The 24545-nt window shown below is 40.9% G+C and overlaps 1 protein-coding gene across 2 annotated transcripts in view; it reads right to left on the bottom strand.

The window, feature by feature from the left end:
• The window catches only part of DOCK8 (dedicator of cytokinesis 8), a 154827-nt gene that overhangs the window by 104214 nt on the left and 26068 nt on the right, over positions 1-24545 (bottom strand). For both annotated transcript variants that reach the window (XM_056847983.1, XM_056847982.1), the window contains exons 9-14: positions 22089-22169; positions 20596-20755; positions 10174-10313; positions 9241-9334; positions 8661-8823; positions 771-888 (exon numbers count right to left, since the gene is read on the bottom strand). In XM_056847983.1, coding sequence (XP_056703961.1) covers positions 771-888; positions 8661-8823; positions 9241-9334; positions 10174-10313; positions 20596-20755; positions 22089-22169 — 756 coding nt within the window. The remainder of the gene's footprint in view (positions 1-770; positions 889-8660; positions 8824-9240; positions 9335-10173; positions 10314-20595; positions 20756-22088; positions 22170-24545) is intronic.

Raw genomic sequence — 24545 nt, forward strand, 5'->3', positions numbered from 1 at the left:
AGTGAAGATGCCACAATGATTGCACGCCACCTGGACACTGGTGCTGAAGAAATTATGATGGTTGAAATAAATGTGGGCCACCTTGTAGGGGGCCAGGAGAGTGATGTTCATGCAGTCGACAGCACCCAGAATGTTAGGGAAACACACAAATGATGATAGATTAGATTAGATTAGATAGATAGATAGATAGATAGATAGATAGATAGATAGATAGATAGATAGATAGATAGATAGAGAGACAGAGAGAGAGAGACAGAGAGAGAGAGACAGAGACAGACAGACAGACAGACAGACAGACAGACAAGGAAAAAAGAAAAGCAAGATGGGAATGTTTTCTAATAATAAAATTATGATCTCTTAGGTGAGTGAAATTAGAAGTCATATTTAATTTCTGAGCAAGATTTGAGTCCAGTTGCACCTTAAAGACCAACAAGCTTTCCAGAGTATAAGGTCTCAGGAATAAAAGCTCCATTTGACAAAGAGAACTTTGGCTCTTGAAAGCTTATACCCTGGAAATTGTGTTGGTCTTTAAGGTGCTTGTTGGTCTTTAAGGTGCTACTAGACTCAAATCTAGCTCTTCTACTGCAGACCAACGTCTATAGTACTTATGTTTTTATTATATTATATTTTGTAAGCCACTTACAGCAGGTTTCCTTGAAAGACAGCACACAAATTTTCTAAATATATAAATGCCAGTCCCAGTTCCACTCTGGAAATACCTTCAAGATCTGCATACTTTTACATGAATTAATATACGCAAGCAGTCTTACGGGCATTGCACTGGTAGGGTCTTCTCCACGCATAAACTGTATTTTAATGGTAATGTTTCGTGCCGAGGCAAGACGGTTTGCAAAATTCAGCCGTTGGGGGTACACATAGAGAAGATTTCTGAAAGAAAATGAAATGAAAGACAAATAATCAAATTTGTTCTAATTGAACACCTTCTCCACAGAAGTCCTGCATGAGAGGAATCTTTCAGGTGTAAGTTTGTTTCTAACAAGCAAACTGGGTGAAGTTTATATGTGTAGGAACTCCCACTATGGAATAAGGTTTTCCAGCTGCATAAAAAGAATTTATTTATTTATTTGATTTCTAGCCCTCCCTCAATCCCCAGCCAAGGCTGGACTACAACAGTTCGTTATAATAAAACAATTAAAATCTTACATCTCCTATCAAATTATTAAAACAACAAAAATAATTTAATCTAATCTAAGTACAAAATGCAAAGATGGCACTCAATCCACAGAGTAGTTGATGGAGAATGCAACAATTTAAGACCCCACACCATCAGACCAATGGTGTGGGGGAGACAAGGGAAGGTAGGGAGGCCAACACTGATGACAACCCGCAGCTGCCCTCAGTCATAGGCCTAGTGGAATAACTTCGTTTTACAGGCCCTGCTGAGCTCTTTAAGGTCCCACAGGGACCTGATGTCATTAGGAAGTGAATTCCACCAGGCCAATGCCAGGGCTGAAAAAACCCTAGCCCTTGTCAAGGACAGCCAGACACTCTTTGGGCTGGGAACCACCAACAAGTTGGTATTAGTAGAACGCTATGTTCTTTGGTGGGTATATAAGGAGAGGCATCCCGAAGGTATGAAGGTCCCAGACCGTGTAAGGCTTTAAAGGTCAAAACCAGCACCTTGAACCTGATCTGGTACTCCAGCTGCAATCATGCAGCTGGTGAAGCACTGGTTGAGTGTGCTCTCGCAGCGGGGTCCCCGTAAGGAGTCTTGGTGCAGCATTCTGCACCAGCTGGAGTTTCTAGATCAGTCTCGATGGCAGCCCTACATAGAACAAGTTACAGTAATCCATTTTAGAGGTGACCATCACATAGATCACCGTGGCTAGGTCAGGGCAGGAGAGATAAGGCACCAGCTGCCAGGCCCGGCAGAGATGGAAAAAGGCCACCTTGACCATGGCTGTGACCTGAGCTTCCATTGTTAAGGAGGCATCAAGGATCACACCCAGACTCTTGACAGTGGGCACAGGTGTTAACTGCACGCCATTAAGAGCCGGAAGCCGGCACCCTGTCCCTGAGCCACCCCAACCAAGCCACAGGACTACCGTCTTCACTGGATTTAACCATTCAACCATCCAGTCATGGCATCCAAGCATGCAGTTCTGAGTTGGCACTCAGAAGGCAGCCTTCCATTTCTCTGTGTTTATTATGGGAAAGAATATCTACTGAAACAGAAACAGAAATGGCAGATAGCTGGAAAAGGAGTGCAGCCAGAGGTCCTTATGAAACTTGTCAAGTACAGATTGTCAAGCATAGATTTGTCCACTTTAGATGTTTCAAGTATTTCTGATAAGTAGATTTGAGTTCAGTAGCATCTTAGAGACCAATAAGATTTTCGTGGCATAAGCTTTCAAGAGTCAAAGCTCCCTTTGTCAGACACAAGTAGGATGAAGGAAGCTTTGACTCTTGAAAACGTATCCCCTGAAAATCTTGTTGGTCTCCAAGGTGCTACTGCACCAGAATCTACAGTTCTACTGCATACCAATTGGGCTACCCTCTGAAACTATTTCTAATAAGGAAGGAACTAAAACGTCACTTGAATTATGTATTTACTATTAGTAGGTGTGGGTTACACCAGACATTTGTTTCTATTTACACAGAACCGTCTTGTCAAAAGACCATTTGAATACCAGGCACAATGATTTATTTCATTTCTTCTTCGTCCAATAAAACAGCACTTCCCTGGCACAACTATTATCTACTCTGAATCTACTGTTCAAGTAAATCCAGCTCCCTGCTACCTCCCTCCCTATTGTGCTCTGGGTGGGAACAGAGAAGGAGCAAACATCTGATTTAGTTATGTAACTTATGTTACCATTTTAAGATATTCAGCATAGGTAATTGTTATACTTAATAAAATCATTTATTATTGAGAAAAGTGTATTAATCAAAAAACATACACACAGAATGTTTACAGTGATGCTGTCAGAGCCACATACCTATCATCAAGAAAATGGCCTAGCTGAAATCAATGGGTGCAAACCAGCCAGAGCAAACAATTGTACAATTGAAATCTCATGAATTTCAATGGTAGAATTAAGCATGAATGTTTTTCTGCCCAGGAGCTCTGCAAATTAATAGCTTGATCTGTTTACTATGTATGTCGTAGTATTGTCACAAGACACCCTGGTTTGGAAAGATAAGTTAGGATAAACAAATTAAAACCAAAAAGTATCCTTCATATCTTCTTGAGAATAGTCATTGTGATGAGAGGGGAAATTTCTCCCTCGTCTCCTACTTTGTTTTATCTTAGATAATTGAGACACCAGAGGCTTTATTCAGTTGAACAATAAAATAACAGAATTTCTTCCTTCTTCTCACCATGCACTTAAAGCAATTCTCTCACAATACTTGGGCCAGGAATACCTCTTTCCTCAGAGACTATTCCTCCCCCATGACTAGAGACCTTTTTTTCCTTCCAGTCTCTCTTTTTCGTCACCCTTCTGGTTTTTCCCCAGACACATTAGGCACAACCCATCACACCAGAACCCTGAGTAAAAAAAAAGCCCTTTTTCCAGCAGCTCAGAGTGTACCCTCTTAAGCTCCACCCACTCCCTGTATGACCCTTTCATATACAGTCACTGACAGACATTAACCCTTAGTCCATCACATGTCCCATCACTTTTGGTGAGGTTTCCAAACGTCTCCTAGGCAATGGGTGAAAAAAGTGGTTAAAACATACACCTTTAACTGGTATTAACCTTAACAAGTTACCTTCTATATATCATTGACCAAAAACAATTCATAAATACAATATAACAATTTCTTGTATAATATTTTAAATATCTGCACCTTACATGAACCTTCAGGAAAGTGCGTCAGCCACCACATCCATCCTTTCTTCTAATGTGCAAAATATCAAAGTTGTAATTTTTGCACCTGAAGACTGCACCTGATTAACTTACAATTGGAGCTCTTCACCTGGTTCAACCATCTCAAGGGCAAATGATCTGTACACAAGGTACATTTCCTCCTCCACAGGGAAGGTTTCAATCTCCTGTAATCTACATAAAATCAGACTGTTTTGTCTGGCTTAGGCACCAAAATCACAGGGGAGGCCGAAGGGCTTTCAGGAAGGTACAACCAGCCCAAGGCTTAACATTTCTTTAACCTCCTTCTCTATGATAGTGGTGTTTGGGCCAGTGACACGGTAAGGAGGAAGTGCTATTGGTTTAGAATCCTCTGTATCAAACAGAGTTGTTCAGCTGTCACCTCCTGAGAAGTTTCAGCCCTTTGCCATAATTCTCGCAAAGTTTCACATCCCCTCTGCTCATTCAGTAATTCTGTAGCACAGGTTCCTTGGAACAAGCTGCCTGTGTCAATCATACTAGCTCCGCTAGGTGGCTACAACTGGTATCCATAGCAAGCTCTGGAGCTTCAGGACTAGTTTGCTGTTCTGAAGCTTGATTTTGTGTCATACTTCCAGTGATCACATTTACAGCTTTTACTTGAGAGGCTAAATCTTCCCCTAAGATCATGGGAATGCCTAAACTGTCCCAAACATCAACCAACCATTTCCCTTAATATTCCTTATATTTTATTGGGATTTCAGCTAGCTGTACTTCAAATGCTGGGCCACTGATCCCCTTAATTGTATATGTCTTTCCTGGTAGGTACTGCTTCTTATGTACTAATTGTGGCTTTATGAGGATAATCTCTGACTCTGTGTCTCTCTAGCCCACCACCTCTTCATCATTAACCTCTACAGTTTCCATATAGTCCCTGTTCAGATCTTCTTGCACTTTCCAAACTTGTAATAGCCTATCTGGGTGTGCTGGTAGCACTTCACCAGATACAGGTTTCTGTGGAAGGTTTGGATCTGCTTCAGTCTTTTTAATGAGATGGACTGTTTTAGCTGGTGTGTGTGGTTTGGCTTTTGTAATTTTGGGCAGAGATCCTCTCAAGTACCCCTCTATTTCATCTAACAGTGTAGCTGCTCCCTCCACTGTCTTGAGCCTTTTGTCTCTGAGGTACCATCTTAATTGTGAGGGAACCTGCCTGTAAAATTGTTCCAATCCAGTAGATTTTTAATTTCTCAAAGGTTTTGACTTTACTCCCGCCCATCTGGCCAGGGTTCTGTCCAATCTACATCCAAGTTGAGAGTTTCTCCAGGCTTCCTTGTTATTTCGCGGAACGCCTTTCTGCTTTGTTCTGCAGTGAGACCAAATCATAAGTTCTAACTCCTGACTAGGATTTTCCTCACAGGAGGCTTCCTCTGAGTATTTCCCTGTGCCTCTTTTGTTTTGAGTGGGGGTGCCATTTCTGACAGAGATGTCTAAGGTAAAATTACTCAGATTTTTGAAATATTTTTCTTTTCTTATTTAGTATCTTTGGCAGGACGACTAGTTGTGGGTTTATTTCGGATCACAGTACTGCCACCAATACATGTGACTAGGGTTGTGCAAAAAATTTTTTTTGGGGGGGTAAATTTCAGGTTCAGGTTTATTGAGCCTGATTTTTTCAGTAAACCCGGAATAAGCTGAATACCCATACCAGTAAAGGGGTATTTTGGCTTTATTTCCGGGTTTACCGAAAAATCCGGGTCCATTGTAGTCTATGGGGATTTTTTTGAAGCTCCTGTGGGGGCATTTTTGGAGGTAGGGTCACCAAATTTGCAGCAAGGCTGCAACGGACTCTCCTTAGATGGTCATCAAAGTTTGGTGAACTTTGGGACAGGGGGTCCAATTTTATGGGCCCGCAAAGGGGTTGCCCCCATCCTCCAGACATTTGCGAGCTGAGCTGTCCATTGGTTTTCAGGTTCAGAAGTTCAGCATTGCTGAGGACTGGCAGAAAGAGCTGACAGGCCAATGCCTTAAAGTCTGGGGGTTCCGTTCGTATCTGGAGTGCATAGCATGATGTCCATGCAAATTAGCTTCCAAACTGTGGGGAAAAGCTTAAATGCAAAAAAAAAAAAAAAAATAAGGCACAGAAAACATTTCTTTTGGTGGTAAATGACATCCTGTGAACAGTCCTTTATTATAGTAATTAAAAATCTGATTTCAAGAGATGGTCACGGTGTGGGGAAATCAAAACCTCTGCTCGGGGCGACCTTTAGTTTGACACCAGGTTTTTCAGGGGGTAATATTGGAGCCAGCCAAAGTCATGACCAAGACAGATCTTGTGAAGGAGATTGCTCCTCAACATGGGTGATGAGTCTTCGTCAAAAGCCCAATAAGTAGCTGTAGAAGCAGTTGTTTTTTAGTTGGAGGGTATATCCCTCTGGATGGGACTGGGTGAGTCCCATTTTTTAATGTGCGGACCAGCTCACTGTCAGTTGGTCAGACCAACTTGCCTCCAATTACACGACCCCTACCTCAAAAGGGCCCCATCTATGGGGCCCTAATAAAACCAGTCAAAAAATGATAGAAAAATGGGAGAAAAAACAGATCCATGTATCTGAGTAAAGGTGAATAGCCGAACCAGAAATCGGGAATCGCCTATTCGGCTTTGGGAAGATTCCCAGGTTTTGGTATTTTTAAAACGGCTAATTTCTAGTTTATTTTTGGTTCAGTTATATTGGCATGCACAACCCTATATGTGACAAGAGCCATCTCTCCCTCGTCTCCTACTTCATTTTACTTCAGATAATTGAGATGCAAGAAGCTTTATTCAGTTCAACAATTGAATAACAGAATTTTATTATACTTCACAGAGAAAGGTATTGGAAGGGAGACTAGTATTAAGGAAAGGTACAAATTTTCTATATAAATAATGAGTTGCTCAACAAGTACAGCCCAGATGTTACTTAATCCAGATTTCCAACTCTTTAAGGTAGCTTAGTCCCAGAACCAGCACTCAGAGGTTCACGTGTATACGCTGGTGCCTAAAACTAGGAAGTGTGGAGACTCTCCCTTCTTCCTTCCTTTTTTCTCACCATGGAATTACTTTACAGCGCTTAAGGCAATTCTCTCACAATTCTTGGGCCAGGAATACCAGAGATAATTCCTCCCCCACCCCGTGACTAGAGGAGGTACCTTATTTCCTCCCACACTCTCTTTCGTCACCCTTCTGATTTTTTCTCCAGTCACACTAGGCACAACCCATCACATTGGAACCCAGAGTAAAAAAACCCACCCTTTTTTCCAGCAGCTCAGAGGCTTTTTTCTTAAGCTTCACCCACTCCCTATTTGTCCCTCTCGCGTACAGTCACTGACAGACATTAACCCTTAGTCTGTCACAGTCATCATCAAAAAATAAAATCTATGCACTAATGTCACGACTGAGCCTCAGCCATGGTAGTAGAGTACCTGGGTCAGGTCAGTAAACTCAACAACCTTAAAAAGCTGAAAAAAGCTTTATTAATAGTAAAAAGTTCAAAAGTAGATTAAAACACAGTTTACATAGTCAATAAGGCACACTGGCAAGGAAAATAATGAAGTCTTAGCTGGCTAAATATACTTACTGAGCTGTTACATAGCTGCTAATCTTAATGCTATAAAGACGTAGTTTCAGACTACAAAATAACTTGCTGGAGTTGAAGCATGGCGAAGGAAAGTAGAACAGAAAAGTAAAAGGCTAAGTTAAGTGACCACCATAAGGCATAGCCTAACTTACTGTAAAGTGAACTCAAGTCAGATGACCCACAACTCCCAATCAAAATAGTCTCCAGGGAGAAGTCTCTAGATGGTTCAAGCTGGTTTGAGCTGGAATAGCGTTCTCAGGAGAAAAGAGTGATCTCATCCCCCTCCCATCTTCCCATAGATATGCTGATGCAACCAATTAAGTTGGTATGAGCTAGCGTCCTTGATGGTTCTATCTGTTAGTGTAACAAGCTGCAGGTGTTGTTTGTTAGAACAGAGTGTTAGGCCTCTGGGAAACTAATAAAGCTAAAACTTAGTCACACAAAATGGAGAACAATACTGATGTCGAGAACAAAATGGTTCTTCTGTCTTCACAATTAAGCTTCAGTTTATTGTCTTATTCATGGGTAAGCTTAAGCAAATTAAATCCATCCAGTACAACCATTCTAAACTAAGATTTCTTCAAATGGATGACAGCCCAAATGCTGAGTATATGTTAACATTTCTTTTGATAATGGGAAACAGCTCATAACATAGTCAGTTTCCGAGCTGATTGCTTCTGCAGCTATTGCCATCCCACCATAATTCTCTCCACTTCTTTATTATATCATTATGGCATGTCAGATATGGTGAATCAGCTGAAAATGCTGTAATAACAAGCAGTTTAGAGGTGGGAGTTTTATTTCATATGGTTTTCAGTATGCTAAGCAGGGTTTGATAGAATGTGTTGAGTTTCTTTTTAATTAAAACAAAAAATAGTAACAGGTCTGCTTTTCTCTGGAAATGCATACACAAATGTAAGAGTCAACGAAGACCCTGGCAGCATACCCAGAATTCCATTCTGAGTGGCAAGATATTTAATATATTTCTTATATTCACTGTACTGGAAATGATAAAGTAGAAAACTCAGGATCGGTAAAAAGAGGTGATACTTCTTCATATGATGCATAAGCAGACTGTGGAATTCATTTGCATTCATTCTGAATGGGGACAAAGATGGGCATCCCACCAACAGCAATGTGCTGTAAATATAAAGGATACCCAGTGAGGTGCACATTGGATTTTTGCCCATACTTCCTAATCCAGAAAGAGATATAGTGGTGAAAATGTTTTACATACCTATATACAGTATAGGGGACGTAGACTTCTCTAACTGGAAATTCCAGAATCTCTTTATGAGGACGGCTGCGGTTTTCAGGGAAAGGCTTCACCTGTAATAATTCCGGGCTCAGGCAACAGGGGAGAACTTCCAAAGCAGGTGAGATCTCCAGTTTAAGCAATCCTTTAATACAAAATACAATGAAAACTGAATATCACATCAAAAAGAAGCAAGTTGGAAAAATCCCAAATCCAAGCAGAGGCAGAAGAGGCTCTAGAATACACACGCTGCAGAAGATACAAGAATGATCCTTGCTACAGTTTGCAAATGGGCCCTTCCCGCCTAAATCAGGGGAAGAGAGATGAGGAGAAAGCAAACCGGTAAAATGTTGGCAAGGGAAAATGACAACCAGATTGAAGTGGGATTACACGGGCTTCAGAAAAAAGGGCTAAAGCTGCATCTTTAGCCCAAGAGCAGGAGAAAGAAGTCCCTGAAAAAGCTTCCCAAGTAAATGTTCCAGCATGACTCTGATGACCAGGGAAGGTTTTGCCTTCTGCAACATCTCATTAGTCCCCAGAAAGCTGGGTCTATAGGCCATACCTGGTATAGACTTCACTCGTCTCTGCAAGGAGGAAGATCTTTTGTAGTCAGCTAGAAACTTTAGTAAGTCTTCATCACTAAGTCTATCTCCTTCCTGTGAAAGGAAGAAATTTGATAAAGAATATCTGTTACCTTCTCCCTCTCCCAATTAACTGTATGTTAAAGACTATTGAAGTAATCTGCCATGGTCATTCTGGTGGCTTCTGTTTGGTAGGCATGAAGATTCCATGATCATGCTTTTGTTGTATGCAACATTCTAAAATGAACCCAATTTATGTCTTCGGTTCACTAACAAAGGCAATATTCCACAAATAGGAATGGACAAAATGTCAGCAGTACACAAGTAAGATAAATTATAATTCACTTATAAAGCTATAGGATTTGAAAACTATTTCTAACATTATCAACTAAAGCTGCAATCCTAAACACACTTACTTAGGAGAAAGTACCATTGAACACAGTGGGACTTACTTCTGAGTAAACATGTATAGGATTGTACACTGCATAATTTTAACTCTATCCTCAGATCTGAACAGGGAATGGTTGGAAGGCACACAGAGGAAAGGACACTTGCTGAAGTTCTATGGGTCTGATCCATGCCTGCCTAAGAGTACTCATGGGACCCCTGTAAATGCTGAGATAGGTTTTGTGATGGAATAAAAGTCAGGATACAAATTAAGGAATAAAAATGAGAATGCTACACCTGTATTCATGTGGCTGGCTATGTTTTTATTTCATATATTATTAGGCAAAAGGTTCATCTTTATCTTCCGAGGATATTCCCTATCATATACTTCAAGTTTCAGTTAAAGCACTTCTATTGATATCTTAGTGCTATTTTGCATTCTGTAGAGATGGCTTGTTAGAGACAGTGAAGTAAAAAATATTGGCAAAACCTAAGAATCCTCTGGGTGTCATTGTACTTTACTGTACCTGTTTAAAAAACGTGTTGATTGTCATAGTGGTAGTTTTGAAGGTGGGTGTGGTAGGAGCATCTTCTAAGACAAAGCTTCTTTCAGAAAGTCTCCTTGCTTGCGTTGTCATTGTTCTTCGGTCACCAGCAGAACTTCTGCCTTCAGGAGTGAAAATTGCAAATGCATCTTACTTTTGTATTTAAACGAAGTCTTGTCAGGAGGCATGACACACATGACTGCTATATTGCACACTTTCAGGAAATGAATTACTGTTGTTTTGTTTACATGGTCCATCATCTTGACTTGAAACCAAGATACTGAATTCTGAACTGGAACTGAATTCTACATCCCTTGTTTTAACTTGATGTAAGATTGCAAATGTTTTTTACTGGATTAACAGTCCACATCAGGACAAGTGCCAAGCCCTCCATGTCTCATTCACTCTCATAACAAAACTGCAAGATACGGAAGTATTTCACAGAAGGCAATCTGGGGCAGGCTGTGAGATGAAGACTTATCTGACACAAATGTAAAGTGCAAGCTTTTGAGGTCATCAGAACCCTTCATGAGGCAGATGTTGCAACAATAAGGAGGAGAAAAAAGACAGGCTTTTATGCCAGCTCTGATGATGTTAGATGCTGACAGGCTTACAGATTAGTTCAATTGCTGTAGGTGTTAGATTCCAGCACTTGCTTTCTGGCAACAAGAAGTAAACAAAGGAGTCACCTCTCATTATAGCAGAGAAATGCCCCCCTGGGATGACTTGTCCCTACTGCCACTGAAAAATAGAGGGCTGGTAAATACAACTGCGACGTGTTCTTTAAGGGGGCTGGTGCTGTCATGAAGACACCCCATGAGATCAATAAGAAGAATATTTATTTATTATTTCCATTTGTACTGCACATTGCAATTGTGATGGAGTGATGTCACCACATGACGGTATTTGCAGGTAATGGGGTGGATCCAACCATCCTCAAAGTAGGATCCATTACTCCATTGGAAGAACCACTTAAAGTTGAGGAAGGCTGCTTAGACTGGAGGAAGACTTCAAACTGGAGCCCCAAAGGTGGGCTATAAAGATTTTAATAAATAAATGGAATGAATAAACTTCAGTAAGTGGACGGGCTGGATAGGGTAGAATACACCATAGTAAATGTAACATATAGACTGGCCTCTGTCCAACACACTACATATTAGGTCACATAGTATGCCAAATTCAGCATTGGCAGCTATTCTACAGGGTCTCTCATTCACTGTAACGTCAAGAAGACATCATTCTATTTTTATTCCAAAAGATGTAATAGAATTTCTGTTTAGCTCATTTTATCTCTACAGCTCTACAATGATGGAGAGATCAAAACTGATATAGAATATTGTCAAAACTGAGCCCATGCCAAGCAACCACCTTGTTTGTAAAGAAACTGAGCCAGGTCAATAAACTCAAGCCACCTTTAAAAAGCTAAAGGCTTTATTGAAAATTTAAAGGTTCAAAATGATTAAGAATACAGGTTACAGAATCTTAAGGCACACTGGCATAGAAAATAACAAAAGTAATTGCTGACTAAATCTACTGACTACGCTGTTACATAGCTGCTGATATTGCTATAGATACATATGCTGGTTCAGGCCGCTCTAAGACTTGCTTGCATTGAGGCATCGCGAAGAATGTGACATAGATGTTGCAGGTAAGGTATAGAGTAGAATAATAGGAAGAAGAGATATCCACCATGAGGCCCAGCTTAAGTTATCAGAAAGTGAACCCAGGTCAGATGACCCATGACTTCCAATCAAAGTAGTTACCAGTCAGAAGTCTCTGGATGGTTCAAACTGGTTTAGGCCAGAATAAGGTTCTCAGGAGAAAAGAGTGATATCATCCCCCCCTTCCATCTTCCCACAGATGAGTAGAATAATCCAATTAGGCTGGTATGCAATACTGTCCTTGAACACGCTATCTGCTGGGGTAACAAGCTGCAGGTGTTGCTCGTTAGCTACAAACTCTGCTAGGCCTCTGAAACTACAAAGCATACTTTAAGCATACAAAATGGAGAATAAACTGATGTCAAGAAAAACAGTGCTGCACCAACTCACGAACGAGTACAAGTTAAAGAACTAGTGGGTGCAGTTAAAACAGTGGTTTCCCCTGAGACTTTGCTAGCCATAAATCAGGAGGAAAAGAGACAAGCTGAGATATTAGCATTAGAGGGACTACCATTTGAAGAGGAGGAGGAATTCCAAGCAGATGAAGCAACTGCATTAGAGTAAAATGGAAAATCTAAAAATTACTTTGATCAATATTAATGGTTTAAACTTCCCAGCCAAAAGAAAGAAGGTATTTCACAAATTGATAAAATCAGTTTCAACATGGTTTGTCTTCAAGAAATACATATTAAGGATATCCATGAGAAATTTCTACAATGCAACAAATTAGGTACTTTATATACATCCCTATCATCTAAGAAAAAAGGTGTAGCAATTTATATCAAGGGTAATAAACTTACTGTTTTAGACTCACTGAAGAATACGAAAGGTAGATACTTGATGTTATTAACTCAAGGGGCCAATGGGAATAAATTAATGATTGCAAATGTTTATGTACCAAACCAAGCAAAAGGGGAAAAAATAAAGAATTTTTCGAAGATCTTTCTAATTTTCATCAAGGAGAAATACTGATTGTTGGTGATATGAATGTCATGGACGCAAAACAAGAAAAATCGAATAAATATAAAGGGGACAAATTACCAAACATTGTTTTCCAATTTTTACAAGATTGGATTCTTATAGATACTATACATTTTATTCAAACAGAACAAATCCTATTCCAGGATCGATTTAGGATGGGTTCCAAATACCCTACTCAATAAATTGGAGGATGCTACTATGTTACCTGCAACATATGCTGATCATAACCCACTCCAAATAAAGCTGCAAGGACACAGAATAGGATTAAGAAGATGGCGGATGAATGACAGCTTACTTCTTCGGCAAGACATACTAAACAATGTCAAGAAGAAGCCAAATGTTTTTTGTTTTTGTTTTTTTGAGCTCAATACTACTCCTGGAATGGCGGCAAGAACAGTTTGGGATGCTAGCAAGGCATACATGAGAGGTAGACTAATTGCTTTGGCATCAAAAATAAAGAAGCATAAAGAAACAACATTGGAAAATTTGTATCAACAACTGCGTCAATTAGAAGAGGCCCATAAAACAAGGGGAGGCAAGGAAGATCTGTTCAAAATTCGGAACTTGAAACACCAGGTAGAGGGAATAGAAATAGAAGGGATGCAAAAAACCCTGAGATTTGAAAGACACAAGTATTTTGAACAAGCTAATAAACCAGGCAAGATGTTAGCAAATTTATTAAAGAAGGAATCAGAGAGAAAAAGGATACTGGAGGTCATTAAAAATAATCAAATATCGAGCAGAGAGGAAGACATTCAAGAGATTTTCAAAATTATTATTATCAAAAACTTTACCAAAATAATGATACTGCACAGCAGAATTTGGACTCATACATACAATCGGCCAGTTTAAAGGGGCTTTCTGAAGACGATCGACAACTACTGAACCAAAAAGTCACAATTCAAGAAATAACAGATGCTTTCAGGAAACTAAAGCTAGATAAAGCACCAGGTCCAGATGGCTTAACAGCTAGCTATTATAAAGCGTTGAAACACATCTTGACCCCACAGTTACAAAAAGTTTTCAATGACTTATTACATGAAAGGAAAATCCTGGATTTGTGGGAAGAAGCTCATATAACACTAATACCTAAAGAAGAGCTAGATAGATGCTCTCCCTGAGCATACAGACCAATTTTGCTATTGAATGTGAACTATAAAATTTTAGTGACTATTTTGACTGAAAGACTTAAAAAAATGCATCTTGACAATCATTCATCCAGATGAACAGGATTTATTCCAAAACGACAACTGAAAGACAATGTCAGAGTGGTACTGGCAGCAATTAACTGAATTAAGACAATGGGGGAGGGAGCAGCCATGCTGTTTTTGGATGCAGAGAAAGCTTTCGACAATGTTTCCTGGAATTTTCTTTTAAAGATCCTGCAACAGATAAACTGTGGTAACCAGTTTCTAACAGTGTCAAGGTGATATATTCATCCCAGAGTGCGAGGCTGTTGATCAACGGGATGCTGACTGACCGATTGAAGATTGAAAAAGGTACGAGGCAAAAGTTCCCCTTATCGCCTTTGTTGTTTAATCTAGCCATGGAAGTACTTGCCAACAAGATAAGGTCAAACCCTAATATTGAAGGATTAAAATTTGAAGATCAAGAGTACAAAATACGGAGCTATGCAGACGATGTGGTGCTAATTTGTCAGAAACCAAAGACATCTATACCAGAGATAAAGCAACAGATTGAGCTCTTCAATTATTATTCGGGATATAAGCTCAACAAGCAAAAAACCAACTTGATCCTATACAATGTAACCAAAGAAGAAAGCCTGGAAATTCAAGATATCTTACAATGTACTCTGCCAAAAAGAGAGCATTAAATATTTAGGAATCAAAATTCCTGTTGGAACTGAGACACTGTTCGCCCTGAATTATAAAGCTCTATGGGTTAAGACTGAAGAAGATATTGAAAGGTGGAACAGACTTCAAATTTCATGGCTGGGTTGAATTGCAACCATTAAGATTAATATCTTGCCAAGACTAAACTTCCTATTTCAGACACTACCAGTTCACATCAACGCAATCACAATGAGTAAATGGCAACAACTTATTAACAGATTTGTATGGAAAGCAAAGAAACCAAGAATTAGATTTACTGTGCTACAGGATGAGAAAAACAGAAGTGGCTTGGCATTACCAAATTTGAAATTAAATCATCAAGCAGCAACTTTGGTGGCTCTAACAGAGTGGATTTTGCACCCAGAAGACCGGAAAGTTAGATTAGAAAAAGCAGGACTGGGCCAAGGTTTTCATTATTGGTTATGGTCCAAAACCTCTAAGTCATTTTCCAAAGCGGGATATATGGAAAATATAACGAACCATCTATTAAGTGTTTGGAATCTTCTAAAAAGGACAATTAGTCCCACTCCTCCAGATATAATGTCACCAACTGAAGCATATATGGACTTTGCAACTAGAACTAATAATGACTATATAATCTACAAAGACTTGATTAAGAAAGACGGACAATTTAAGACTTTGCTAGAACTACATGAAGATTTTAAAATTTCTTGGTATGCATACCATTAAGTTACACACGGATTAAGAAGTGATTATCAACAAAAAAAGAAAGGACAGGAAACTAACTGACATCGAACAGATGATTACTAAATCTCAAGACCACTTACTATCAAAAGTATATCAGCTATTATTATCCCAAGAGATGGCCCCAGAACAGGTCAAGATGTGTGTGATAAAATGGATGCAAAATTTTGGAGAGATTATTCCTTTGCAGATTTAGGAAAAGATGTGGAAGACTGGGGTCAAATTCTCTAGATCACAGGCGATTAGAGAAAACCGGTATAAGATGTTTTACAGATGGTATTTTTCACCAAAAGACTTACAAAAGATGTACAAATCAAACCAAGCAAACTGCTGAAAGTGTTCAGAGGTTGAAGGAACTTTTTACCATCAATGGTGGACTTGCAAAAAGGCTCAGAAATATTGGAACTTGATATACAAAGAAATTCAAGACATGTTGCACATCAATTTTGAACTGAATGCTAAACATATGCTACTTGGAATAATTCTAACCCAGATACAATCCATGAACAAGAAACTTTTTGAATATGCGACAACGGCAGCAAGAATTTTGTATGAAACCTACTGGAAGGCCAAAAAGACTCCCGAGATAGCTGAGTGGGTTACAAGAATGCATGAGTTTGCAACAATGTCAAGATTAACCAACTTGCTTCAACAAAAGCCAATTGACGATTACAAGAAGATATGGCAATTTTTTTATAGATATGTATGATAAAACATGTTTAAGAATAGATATGAAGGTGTAGTCATAAATTAGTTGAAAGACTAAATAGGGAATATTGAGTAAAAGATGGTTAAAACCTATGAAAATTCTTTAATATGTGATGATTATTAAGCAATCTCAAAGTAAAGTAAAATGTTCAACTTTGAGGAACAGAATAGAACAGAAATGGAATTATATGAGTTATAATGAAATGTTTGTTTATGCATAAGAGAATATAACTGGGGGTAAGCTTAATGAAGTAATTTATTAAGGGCACGGACAACTATTGTTTATTCTCCCCTTTTCCCTTATTTCCTCCCTTTTTTTTCTGTATCCCATAAAATCAAATAAAAAATTTTAAAAAGAAAAAGAAAAACAGTGTTGCACTTACCTGTAACTTTGTTCATCAAGTGGTCTTCTGTGCAGGCACACATGGGACTGCGTACGCACAGAGCCAGCCAGAGATAGACTTGTCAGCTTCCAAAAGCTCAAACACACACGGAGAGCTCCCCCTCCCCCTTGCACAGAGCCATGATTTCCCACCCAAACAGTCACATGACAAGAGAGGAGGGGGAGCACTCTCCCTCAGTTCTCCTATGACGCTGTAGAGCTGAATAATGACCAGTGTAGTCTCAGCAGTCCACAGTGGTGAAGGAGGGAGGTCAATATGAGCTGCCAAAGCGACCGAGGAACCTGTGCTCTGGTAGAATGTGCTTTAATATGCAGCGGGCACTCCTGCTTTGCTTCCTCGTAGGACCTCCTAATAGCTTGCACAACCCACTTCGATAAAGTCTGTGATGATACTCCTTTACCCTTATTTGTACCCTTAAAACACACAAATAAATGTTCATCTCTTCTGAAGGAGGATGCCCTTTTCAAATAAAACAACAGGATCTTTCACTTATGGGAGACCTCAGGAGGGGATGGGGCCCTTCTCTTCCCCTTCCGCTTATTTTGGAACCTACGCCCTTGTTGAGATTGTGAGAAAACAGAGCAATAAGGCTGATAATTGGAACCTTAAAGTCCATATGGCCTTTGAAATTGTTGGACATACCTAAGAAAACATCGCTGTTTCTAATGGTTAGGTGGTTGGGGAGCAATTGCCAGAGAACAGGCATTATACCTGTTTTTTTGCAGACAGTCAAGCATAGCATCCGTCTCCTCACTAAACAGCATTTTGCCTTCAAAAGATAAATCTTCTATCCTAGCTCTGTTATCAAAGGAAAGGCCAGATGACCTTAGCTAGGAATGTCATCTCAGAAGAATGGTTGCAGACATAGATTTACTGCAACTGTCTGCCATGTGTCTAGCTGCATTTATTGGCTGCTTTCCCAGGTGCTACCCTCAGATTGGACCACTTTAGCAGATGCCTTGTTGTCATCATTGAGGGAATCAATATGGTGAGACATACGGTCCCATAAGTGATAGTGATAGCGGCTCATGAAATTGGCTAACCTCAGACCTAATGCTGCTGATGAGTATGATCTACAACCTAACATGTCTAATATGTGCCCTTCTTTGTTGTGAGGAGCAGACATTGCCGGGGCTCGATATTTTGAAAGTAGAGATTCAGTAATGGCCGAATTAGACGGAGGATGTTTGAAAAGAAATTCACAACCCTCATGATGGATCTTATACAGGTTCTTTAGCATAGGCCCAGACCCCATAGATGGATTTTTCCAGTTGGCAGTAATAATATCCATAACAGCTTGAACCATAGGTAGAGCAATGGGACTATGAACTTCTGAATACAGAATGTCCATTATAGGGTCTGAGGAACGGGGCTCAGACTGCTGATAATCAATAACTGCACCAGTTGTTTGGCATACAGCCTGATGTCATAAGATGGCGAGATTGGCATGGGATCATCTACTACTCCATCAAGTGCAGGCATGGAGGTGACATCGTCCTCTTTAGAAGAATCATTGCATGGATCATCTAAAGAATCAGAGAATGAAGCTGTTCTGTCCTTTGCTGAAGAATCATTCTTGTGGTTCTCATGCTCTGTCGGACCAGAGACATCCAGGTAAGATTTATTGCCAGATAGAGATTGTCTATTGTGACTGTCATGGGCTCACTCCAAATAACAGGAAGAATTTCCATGGCAACAGGAGGAGGGATCATAGCTGTACCAGCCTTCTCCATAGATATCCTCATAGTGGTCATTATATGGGGAACAACAGCGAGGCTTTTGCTGTGGATCCTCCTTCCTCCCTGCAGCCTGAAAAGGACCTGGGGAGTCCCAACATCGTATTGACAGTGAAGGTGTCTTCGGCCGCACAAACCTCAGCGGTGATAGTGATTGACACCGACTTGGGGATCAGCTGTGCGCCCCTGCTCGGCATCGATCTCCCTTGACATCATGTTGTTTTAGCTCTTGCCGGCATCTCGGCAACAGGCTCCTCAACAAATCAGCCCCTGATCACAGGGGAGTTGAGGCCACACATCAGGGTGTTGTAGACCAGCCCGAGCTGTCCTCCTCCTCCAAGGAAGAGGAATGGGAACCTGGGCGCGGTCCTCCAAGGACTGCACTGGAACAGCAGGAGCAGGCATTAGAGCCACCAGGACCTATGACAGGAGATGAGGGCTGCTCTTTCTGGCAGCAAACAGAGCAGCAGAAGCAACTGCAGCAAGGGCAGCAGGACTCCTCGCCTGCAAGTTCTCCCAAGCCGGCTGAGAAGCAGAGAATCAGGGCCCGGCTTCAATTAAGAGAAAGAAGGCAAAATGCCAGGTGGGCCTTGAGAGAGAGAAAGGAGACAATTAAGCCTAATCAGGACGGAGTGGAATAAGCTGGAACTGATAGGCTAATAAAAGGCCAGGCAGTTTGCCAGAGCTCTTGTGGGTTCAACACATGTTGAAGGCCACTGACTGAGATGCAAACAGGAGCTCCAAGCAACTGTAGCTATCCCGGCGTGCAAACTGCAGTCTGATCTGAGAAACAAGGAGACAGAGCTGGTAAGTGCTTTGTCTGCTAATTACCTTAGGCTAGCCCGATCCCCGGGAAGAGAAAAGCCTGTGTCAGGCTCTGGTCAGCACAGCACTCCCATTGCTGTTGTTGAAACCAGAGGCCAAGCCTCCGGCCTGGTTCGTGTCTGCACGCTACATTCCTGCCGGAGTACGACACAGGGTCAGAGAGCGGTGGGTGGGGCTTCAACCCCGAGACAACCACAGCGGCAACAGCCTGCGCTTTAGTGAAACGACCAACATTGTACAGCGGAGGGTGGGGCTTCAGCCCCAAGACAACAGCAGCGGCGGCAAATGCCTGTGCCACGGCGAAACGGCCAGTAACTGGCTACGAGGGCCAGAATGAGCTGTAGGCTCTGATGTTAAAAAGGTAAAGGTCCCCTGTGCAAGCACCGGGTCATTCCTGACCCATGGGGTGACGTCACATCCCGACGTTTTCTAGGCAGACTTTGTTTACGGGGTGGTTTGCCAGTGCCTTCCCCAGTCAGGCTCTGATGTTACGTTCACCTTTTCACCCTTTTGTTTTTTCTTTTCTGGGCCAGTTTCCTGATCTTTCTTCTTTTTAACTGGAGGTTCCAATGTGGCCCTTTTTGTCTCCTTTAAATTTAGATGTAGAAGCAGTAGGGGCAGAAAGCACTGATGATTCATCCCTCTTATCCACACCCAAAGTCACCTCATATAAATAGACTCTGAGACAAGATTGTCTCTCCTGTCTCATTCTGGGTGTCAGGAGACCACAGGCATGACAAGATGAGGGGATATGCCCCTCGCCCAGGCATAAAAGACAATCCAAATGGGCATCTGATTTCGCCATTTTAGAGCCACAAGCATGGCATTTCATTTACCCTTAGTTTCCTTCTCTTTAGACATTTCACTTCAGAAATTTTACCTCAGATTTTTCTCTCAGCATCCTCTCTCTATGGCAGCAGAAGGAGAACTGAGAGTGCTCCCCCCTCTCCTCTCATCATGTGACCATTTGGGCAGAAAATCACAGCTCCGTGCAAGGGAGCTCTGTGTGTGTTTGAGCTCTTGGAAACTGACAAGTCTATCTCTGGCTGGCTCTGCGCATGCACAGTCCCATGTGTGACTGCACAGAAGCCACGGAGATGAACAAAATTGTTCTTCTGTCTTCACAAATATACATTAAAGGTAAAGGTAGTCCCCTTGTGCAAGCACCAGGTCACTTCTGACCCATGGGGTGACGTCACATCACAATGATGTTTACTAGGCAGACTTTGTTTTATGGGGTGGTTTGCCATTGCCTTTACCTCCAGCAAGCTGGGTACTTTTTTACTGACCTCAGAAGGATGGGAGGCTGAGTCAACCTTGGGCTGGCTACCTGAAACCAACTTCCATCAAGATCGAACTCAGGTCATGAGCAGAGCTTGGACTGCAGTAATGCAGCTTATTACTGTGCACCATAAGGCTGATAGAATATACATTACTTTATCTCAAAATCTGGAAGCGGAGGCAAAGGCCATTTTCTTGATTACGTATTATATCAAAACACACAGTTGTGAAACTTAATTCTTAGGCTTACCATTTAAAATTTCTAACTCCACGACATCTCTTTCCAGTGTAGAAATATTGAAGAAATTTGCTAAGTTTACTGGGACCCAAGCAAAAGGCATGCGGTATTTTCCCAAACGTTGACAAAAGGACTCAGCTTGTACCTTTAGTTTCTCAACTTTGTCTTTGTTCTAAAACATAAGGAAGAGGAAGTTAGCAAGAATATTTTAAGGCACGGATGCAAATACTATAAATAAGGATATCTTGAAACTCAGTTTTCAGTCTCTATTAGATATGTACATTGGTTAATTCCTTTGTCAATGCACCAAATGAAAGTTATTAGAATATATTCTAACAAATAAGGCTATTGTACCAAGCCTCCATTGGCAGCTTCTGCTCCAAATCCATTTTCTCTTCATACGTTTAATCAATCAGCAAAGAGGGCTGGCACAAGATTTATGATCCACTAAAGTTTTCCATAGTCCACAGATTGAATTCCATGACCCAAATATTCATCCCAGGCTTAACTAGTTCCTTTCTGTGCCTTGTCAAAATGGTGCTATAAACATGAGGAATTCAAGTCAACAGAAATGGAAACACAAACTGATGTCAAAACATACAACAGAAGTGAGTAAGCAAGAAGAAGAGCCTATACTGGAGAGGCAGAAGGGTCTGTTTCCACAGCTGATTGTTGTCTCACAGCTGAGCTTGGCATTTACTATGCCCTTGTAAGAAAGAAGCTAGAAAGCTGGCTAAGTTTGAGGTTCAGTCTGAGGCTCAGTTCAGACATAACACAAAGTCATGGTTTAATTAACCTAATGATGGTAAATGTGCTCAGAGTCATGTGCTCCTGGTCCATGTGATCTTCTGCCCCACCCCATGACATCATCTGCAGCTCTGCCCTCTCTTCCACCCTACCTGGAAGCCAAGCCACCAGCATTGGCTGGCTCACAGGCTTCCCCCTCGTCGCTCCCCAGCCTCACTCCGCAAAATCAGCTCCAGGTAAGTCCAGGGTGCTGAGGCAAACCGGGATGTTAAGAGATCATTTGCAAGCCAAATAATGATTTCACAAACTAACCATAACCATGGTTTTGCATTTTGTCTTAAATGAGCCAACAATGTAATGCCACAATCCCACACAGAGTTAAGGGTACTGAACCCATACAGACAGAGGCTTTTAGCCTGCTTAATACTGCACAGGATGATATATGAGGGGCTGCTATTCCTTGGCAGGAATATACACAATTAAACTCAGACTGCAGCAGTTTGAGAAATCGCTTTCAATAGTACATATCAGTGGTTTTGAAGACTCTTCTATCTCTTTCTTACAGCCAGATCTAAAGTGTGCTTATGCAGAGGAAATGCCATGGAATTCAATGGGACCTTCGAGTCATTGTGTTTTGTTTGAAAAAAATTACAGAATTTTGCATCAATTACAAAACTAAATAAGACTTATTTTGGCATAAACATTTTATCCAGTGCATGGTGTATTTCACTGAAGAACTCTCATTGTATCATACATACCTTCCCGCCTTCACTCTCTTTTAGAACCATGTAGGGTTCTGAACAGTCTCCAATTTCTCCTTGTTGAAGGACTTTTTCAATCTATCAAAAATTCACAATCCAAATAACATAAAATAATATACAGTATCATGGTAGAACTTCAGACTCAATACAATAATACAATAACTAATGTTATGTTTAACATATGCAATAAAGAAAAACAGAAAAAAATGCTGTGACCTATAGGAACTGCCTTGGTTATGTCTGCAGAAGGTAGAACAAACAAATATTATAGGTCAAAACCTTCAACCTAAAAGATTCACATCTTGTACAAATATTTAGACTGATATTGATTTCATACAACACTGTATATGTGCAACCTAATAAATATCTTAATTTAACTGGGGGAGAACTTATGCTAAACATATCAGAGTTTTAGAAGATAACTGAAGAGCGGATGAAATAAATCTGAAGAAATACAATGTGCAGTTCTAACACTACAATTCTCAACACATGTGCCTTTTCCAGCAATTTCCAACTGCAGACACCCACAGAGCTTTTCTACCTGTATGCTGAAGAGCTGCCCCATTATGAAGCTATGAGAAGCACGCACAGTGCATACGGAAGCACAGACAGGAGCTCCATGCAAATGAGACTCTGAATCAGTTATTGGCCACAATCCATAGATGCACAACAATCCATATGTGCGGCAATATTTGAAAGCATTCCCCTGACATCCCTTATAGCACAGCAAGCTCCTTTTTAAATTCAGAGAAGTTTTAAAAATATGAACATGGGAATAATAGTTCCTTTCTAAGCATTCTAAGCTTAGCGCTGTTTCTCCTTTACATGTGTGCTTTTCACTGTTTTAATATCTAATTGTTAAATCTTTTCCAATACTGTGCATTAAGAGCTTTTAAATGTACAAGAAAATCTCAGAATAAGAAGAAGTAAATATCAGCCACTTCAAATTATATGAGCAGGAAAAATACTCAGTTTATAGAGGTTCCCCCCATAAACTGGAGAATCTAGAAAGATCCAACTAGTACTTGGTATATGTGGGGAAAACAGCAAGAGGCTTTGCACTTTAAATTGCATTTAGCCTAAGCAGACAATCTGCAATTTCCTGAAGCAGATATAGTACCATGTAAAATTTCAATCACTCTGAATTCCAGTCAAACAAATATGTAAGTGACAAAAAACTTCACCCATCAATAATGTCAAACTCAATTGTTATGACATAAATGTCACTTGGTCAGGCTGGGCCATGCCTCGCCAGCCCAGATCAAGAGTCGGGGGGTGGGTGGCTGCCTTGACTGGCTCGTGAGCCAGATAAGAGCTCTCAAGGGGCCAGATTCTACCCGTGGGCCTTACGTTGGACACCCCTGCCATAGATTGTTCCACCTAGTTAGTGTAAACCCGTTGCCATTTTATAAACATTTATCTATGAGATTTATCATTTTGTGGGGAAAATATACTAAAGGAAAGAAGGACAGCTGGTGGGAGGAAAGTCGGTGGGAACACATGGGTCTTGCATTGTCTACCCCTGCTCTAGGTGGATTTAGTAGAAAACAGAGTTGCACTTACCTGTAACTGTTGTTCCTCAAGTGGTCTTCTGTGCAGGCACACATGGGAACTGCGCTTGCACAGGCCTGCTGTGGAGAATTCTAGCTTCTAGCGAGGTCTGTCACTTCAAGAACATCTTTCCCCCTTTCCCTCTGCTCCGTGCCCAAGCCTAATGGTTCTTCCCGCCAAAATGGGCACGTGACGGAGGGGAGGGGGAGCGCTCTTCCCTCAGTTCTCCTCTCATCGCTGTGGAGAAGCCTGAAATATGAGAATCCAAGCAGCCCACAGCGGGGAAGGAGGGAGGGATGTGTGCCTGCACAGAAGACCACTCAATGAACAACAGTTACAGGTAAGTGCAATTCTGTTTTCATCTTCGTGGCTTCTTTGCAGTCCCACATGGGAAGATAGCAACAGGTGGGACATGGAATAGTGATGGAACATAGGGGACTGCGTGATGGGATTGAGGCAAATTCCAAAAAGTAACCAGTCTTTATTAACGATAACACCCAACCATCCGAAGTAATACAGAACCAGTTAATCCAGAACATAGACTACTGGGGGTAGTTATAGGGCGGATACCTAGGTTGCCTTCCTGATTATGAAGACTCACCCTGCTTAGGGTAGTATTTGGGTTTAAAAGTGGAGGGAACTTTTGCTGTGTTACGCCCAGTTATTTGGCATTAACATGATTTTTCCACATCTTGAGGATTTCCTCAGTTTGATCATGGAAAAGGACTAGTTGATCGAAAGGATGACCATTTAATCGGAAGGATGTATGAAGAATGTTTGAAATTAGACACAGATTATTAAAGAATTTATGGTGTCATGGGCAAGAAATTTGGGACATAATATTCAATTAGAGGATTGGCAATATACATGGGAAAGGGGCCTCAAATGTTCATCCAGCTATTA

This window comes from Euleptes europaea, chromosome 4 (assembly GCF_029931775.1).
Source record: "Euleptes europaea isolate rEulEur1 chromosome 4, rEulEur1.hap1, whole genome shotgun sequence".
Classification (NCBI taxonomy): Eukaryota; Metazoa; Chordata; class Lepidosauria; order Squamata; family Sphaerodactylidae; genus Euleptes; species Euleptes europaea.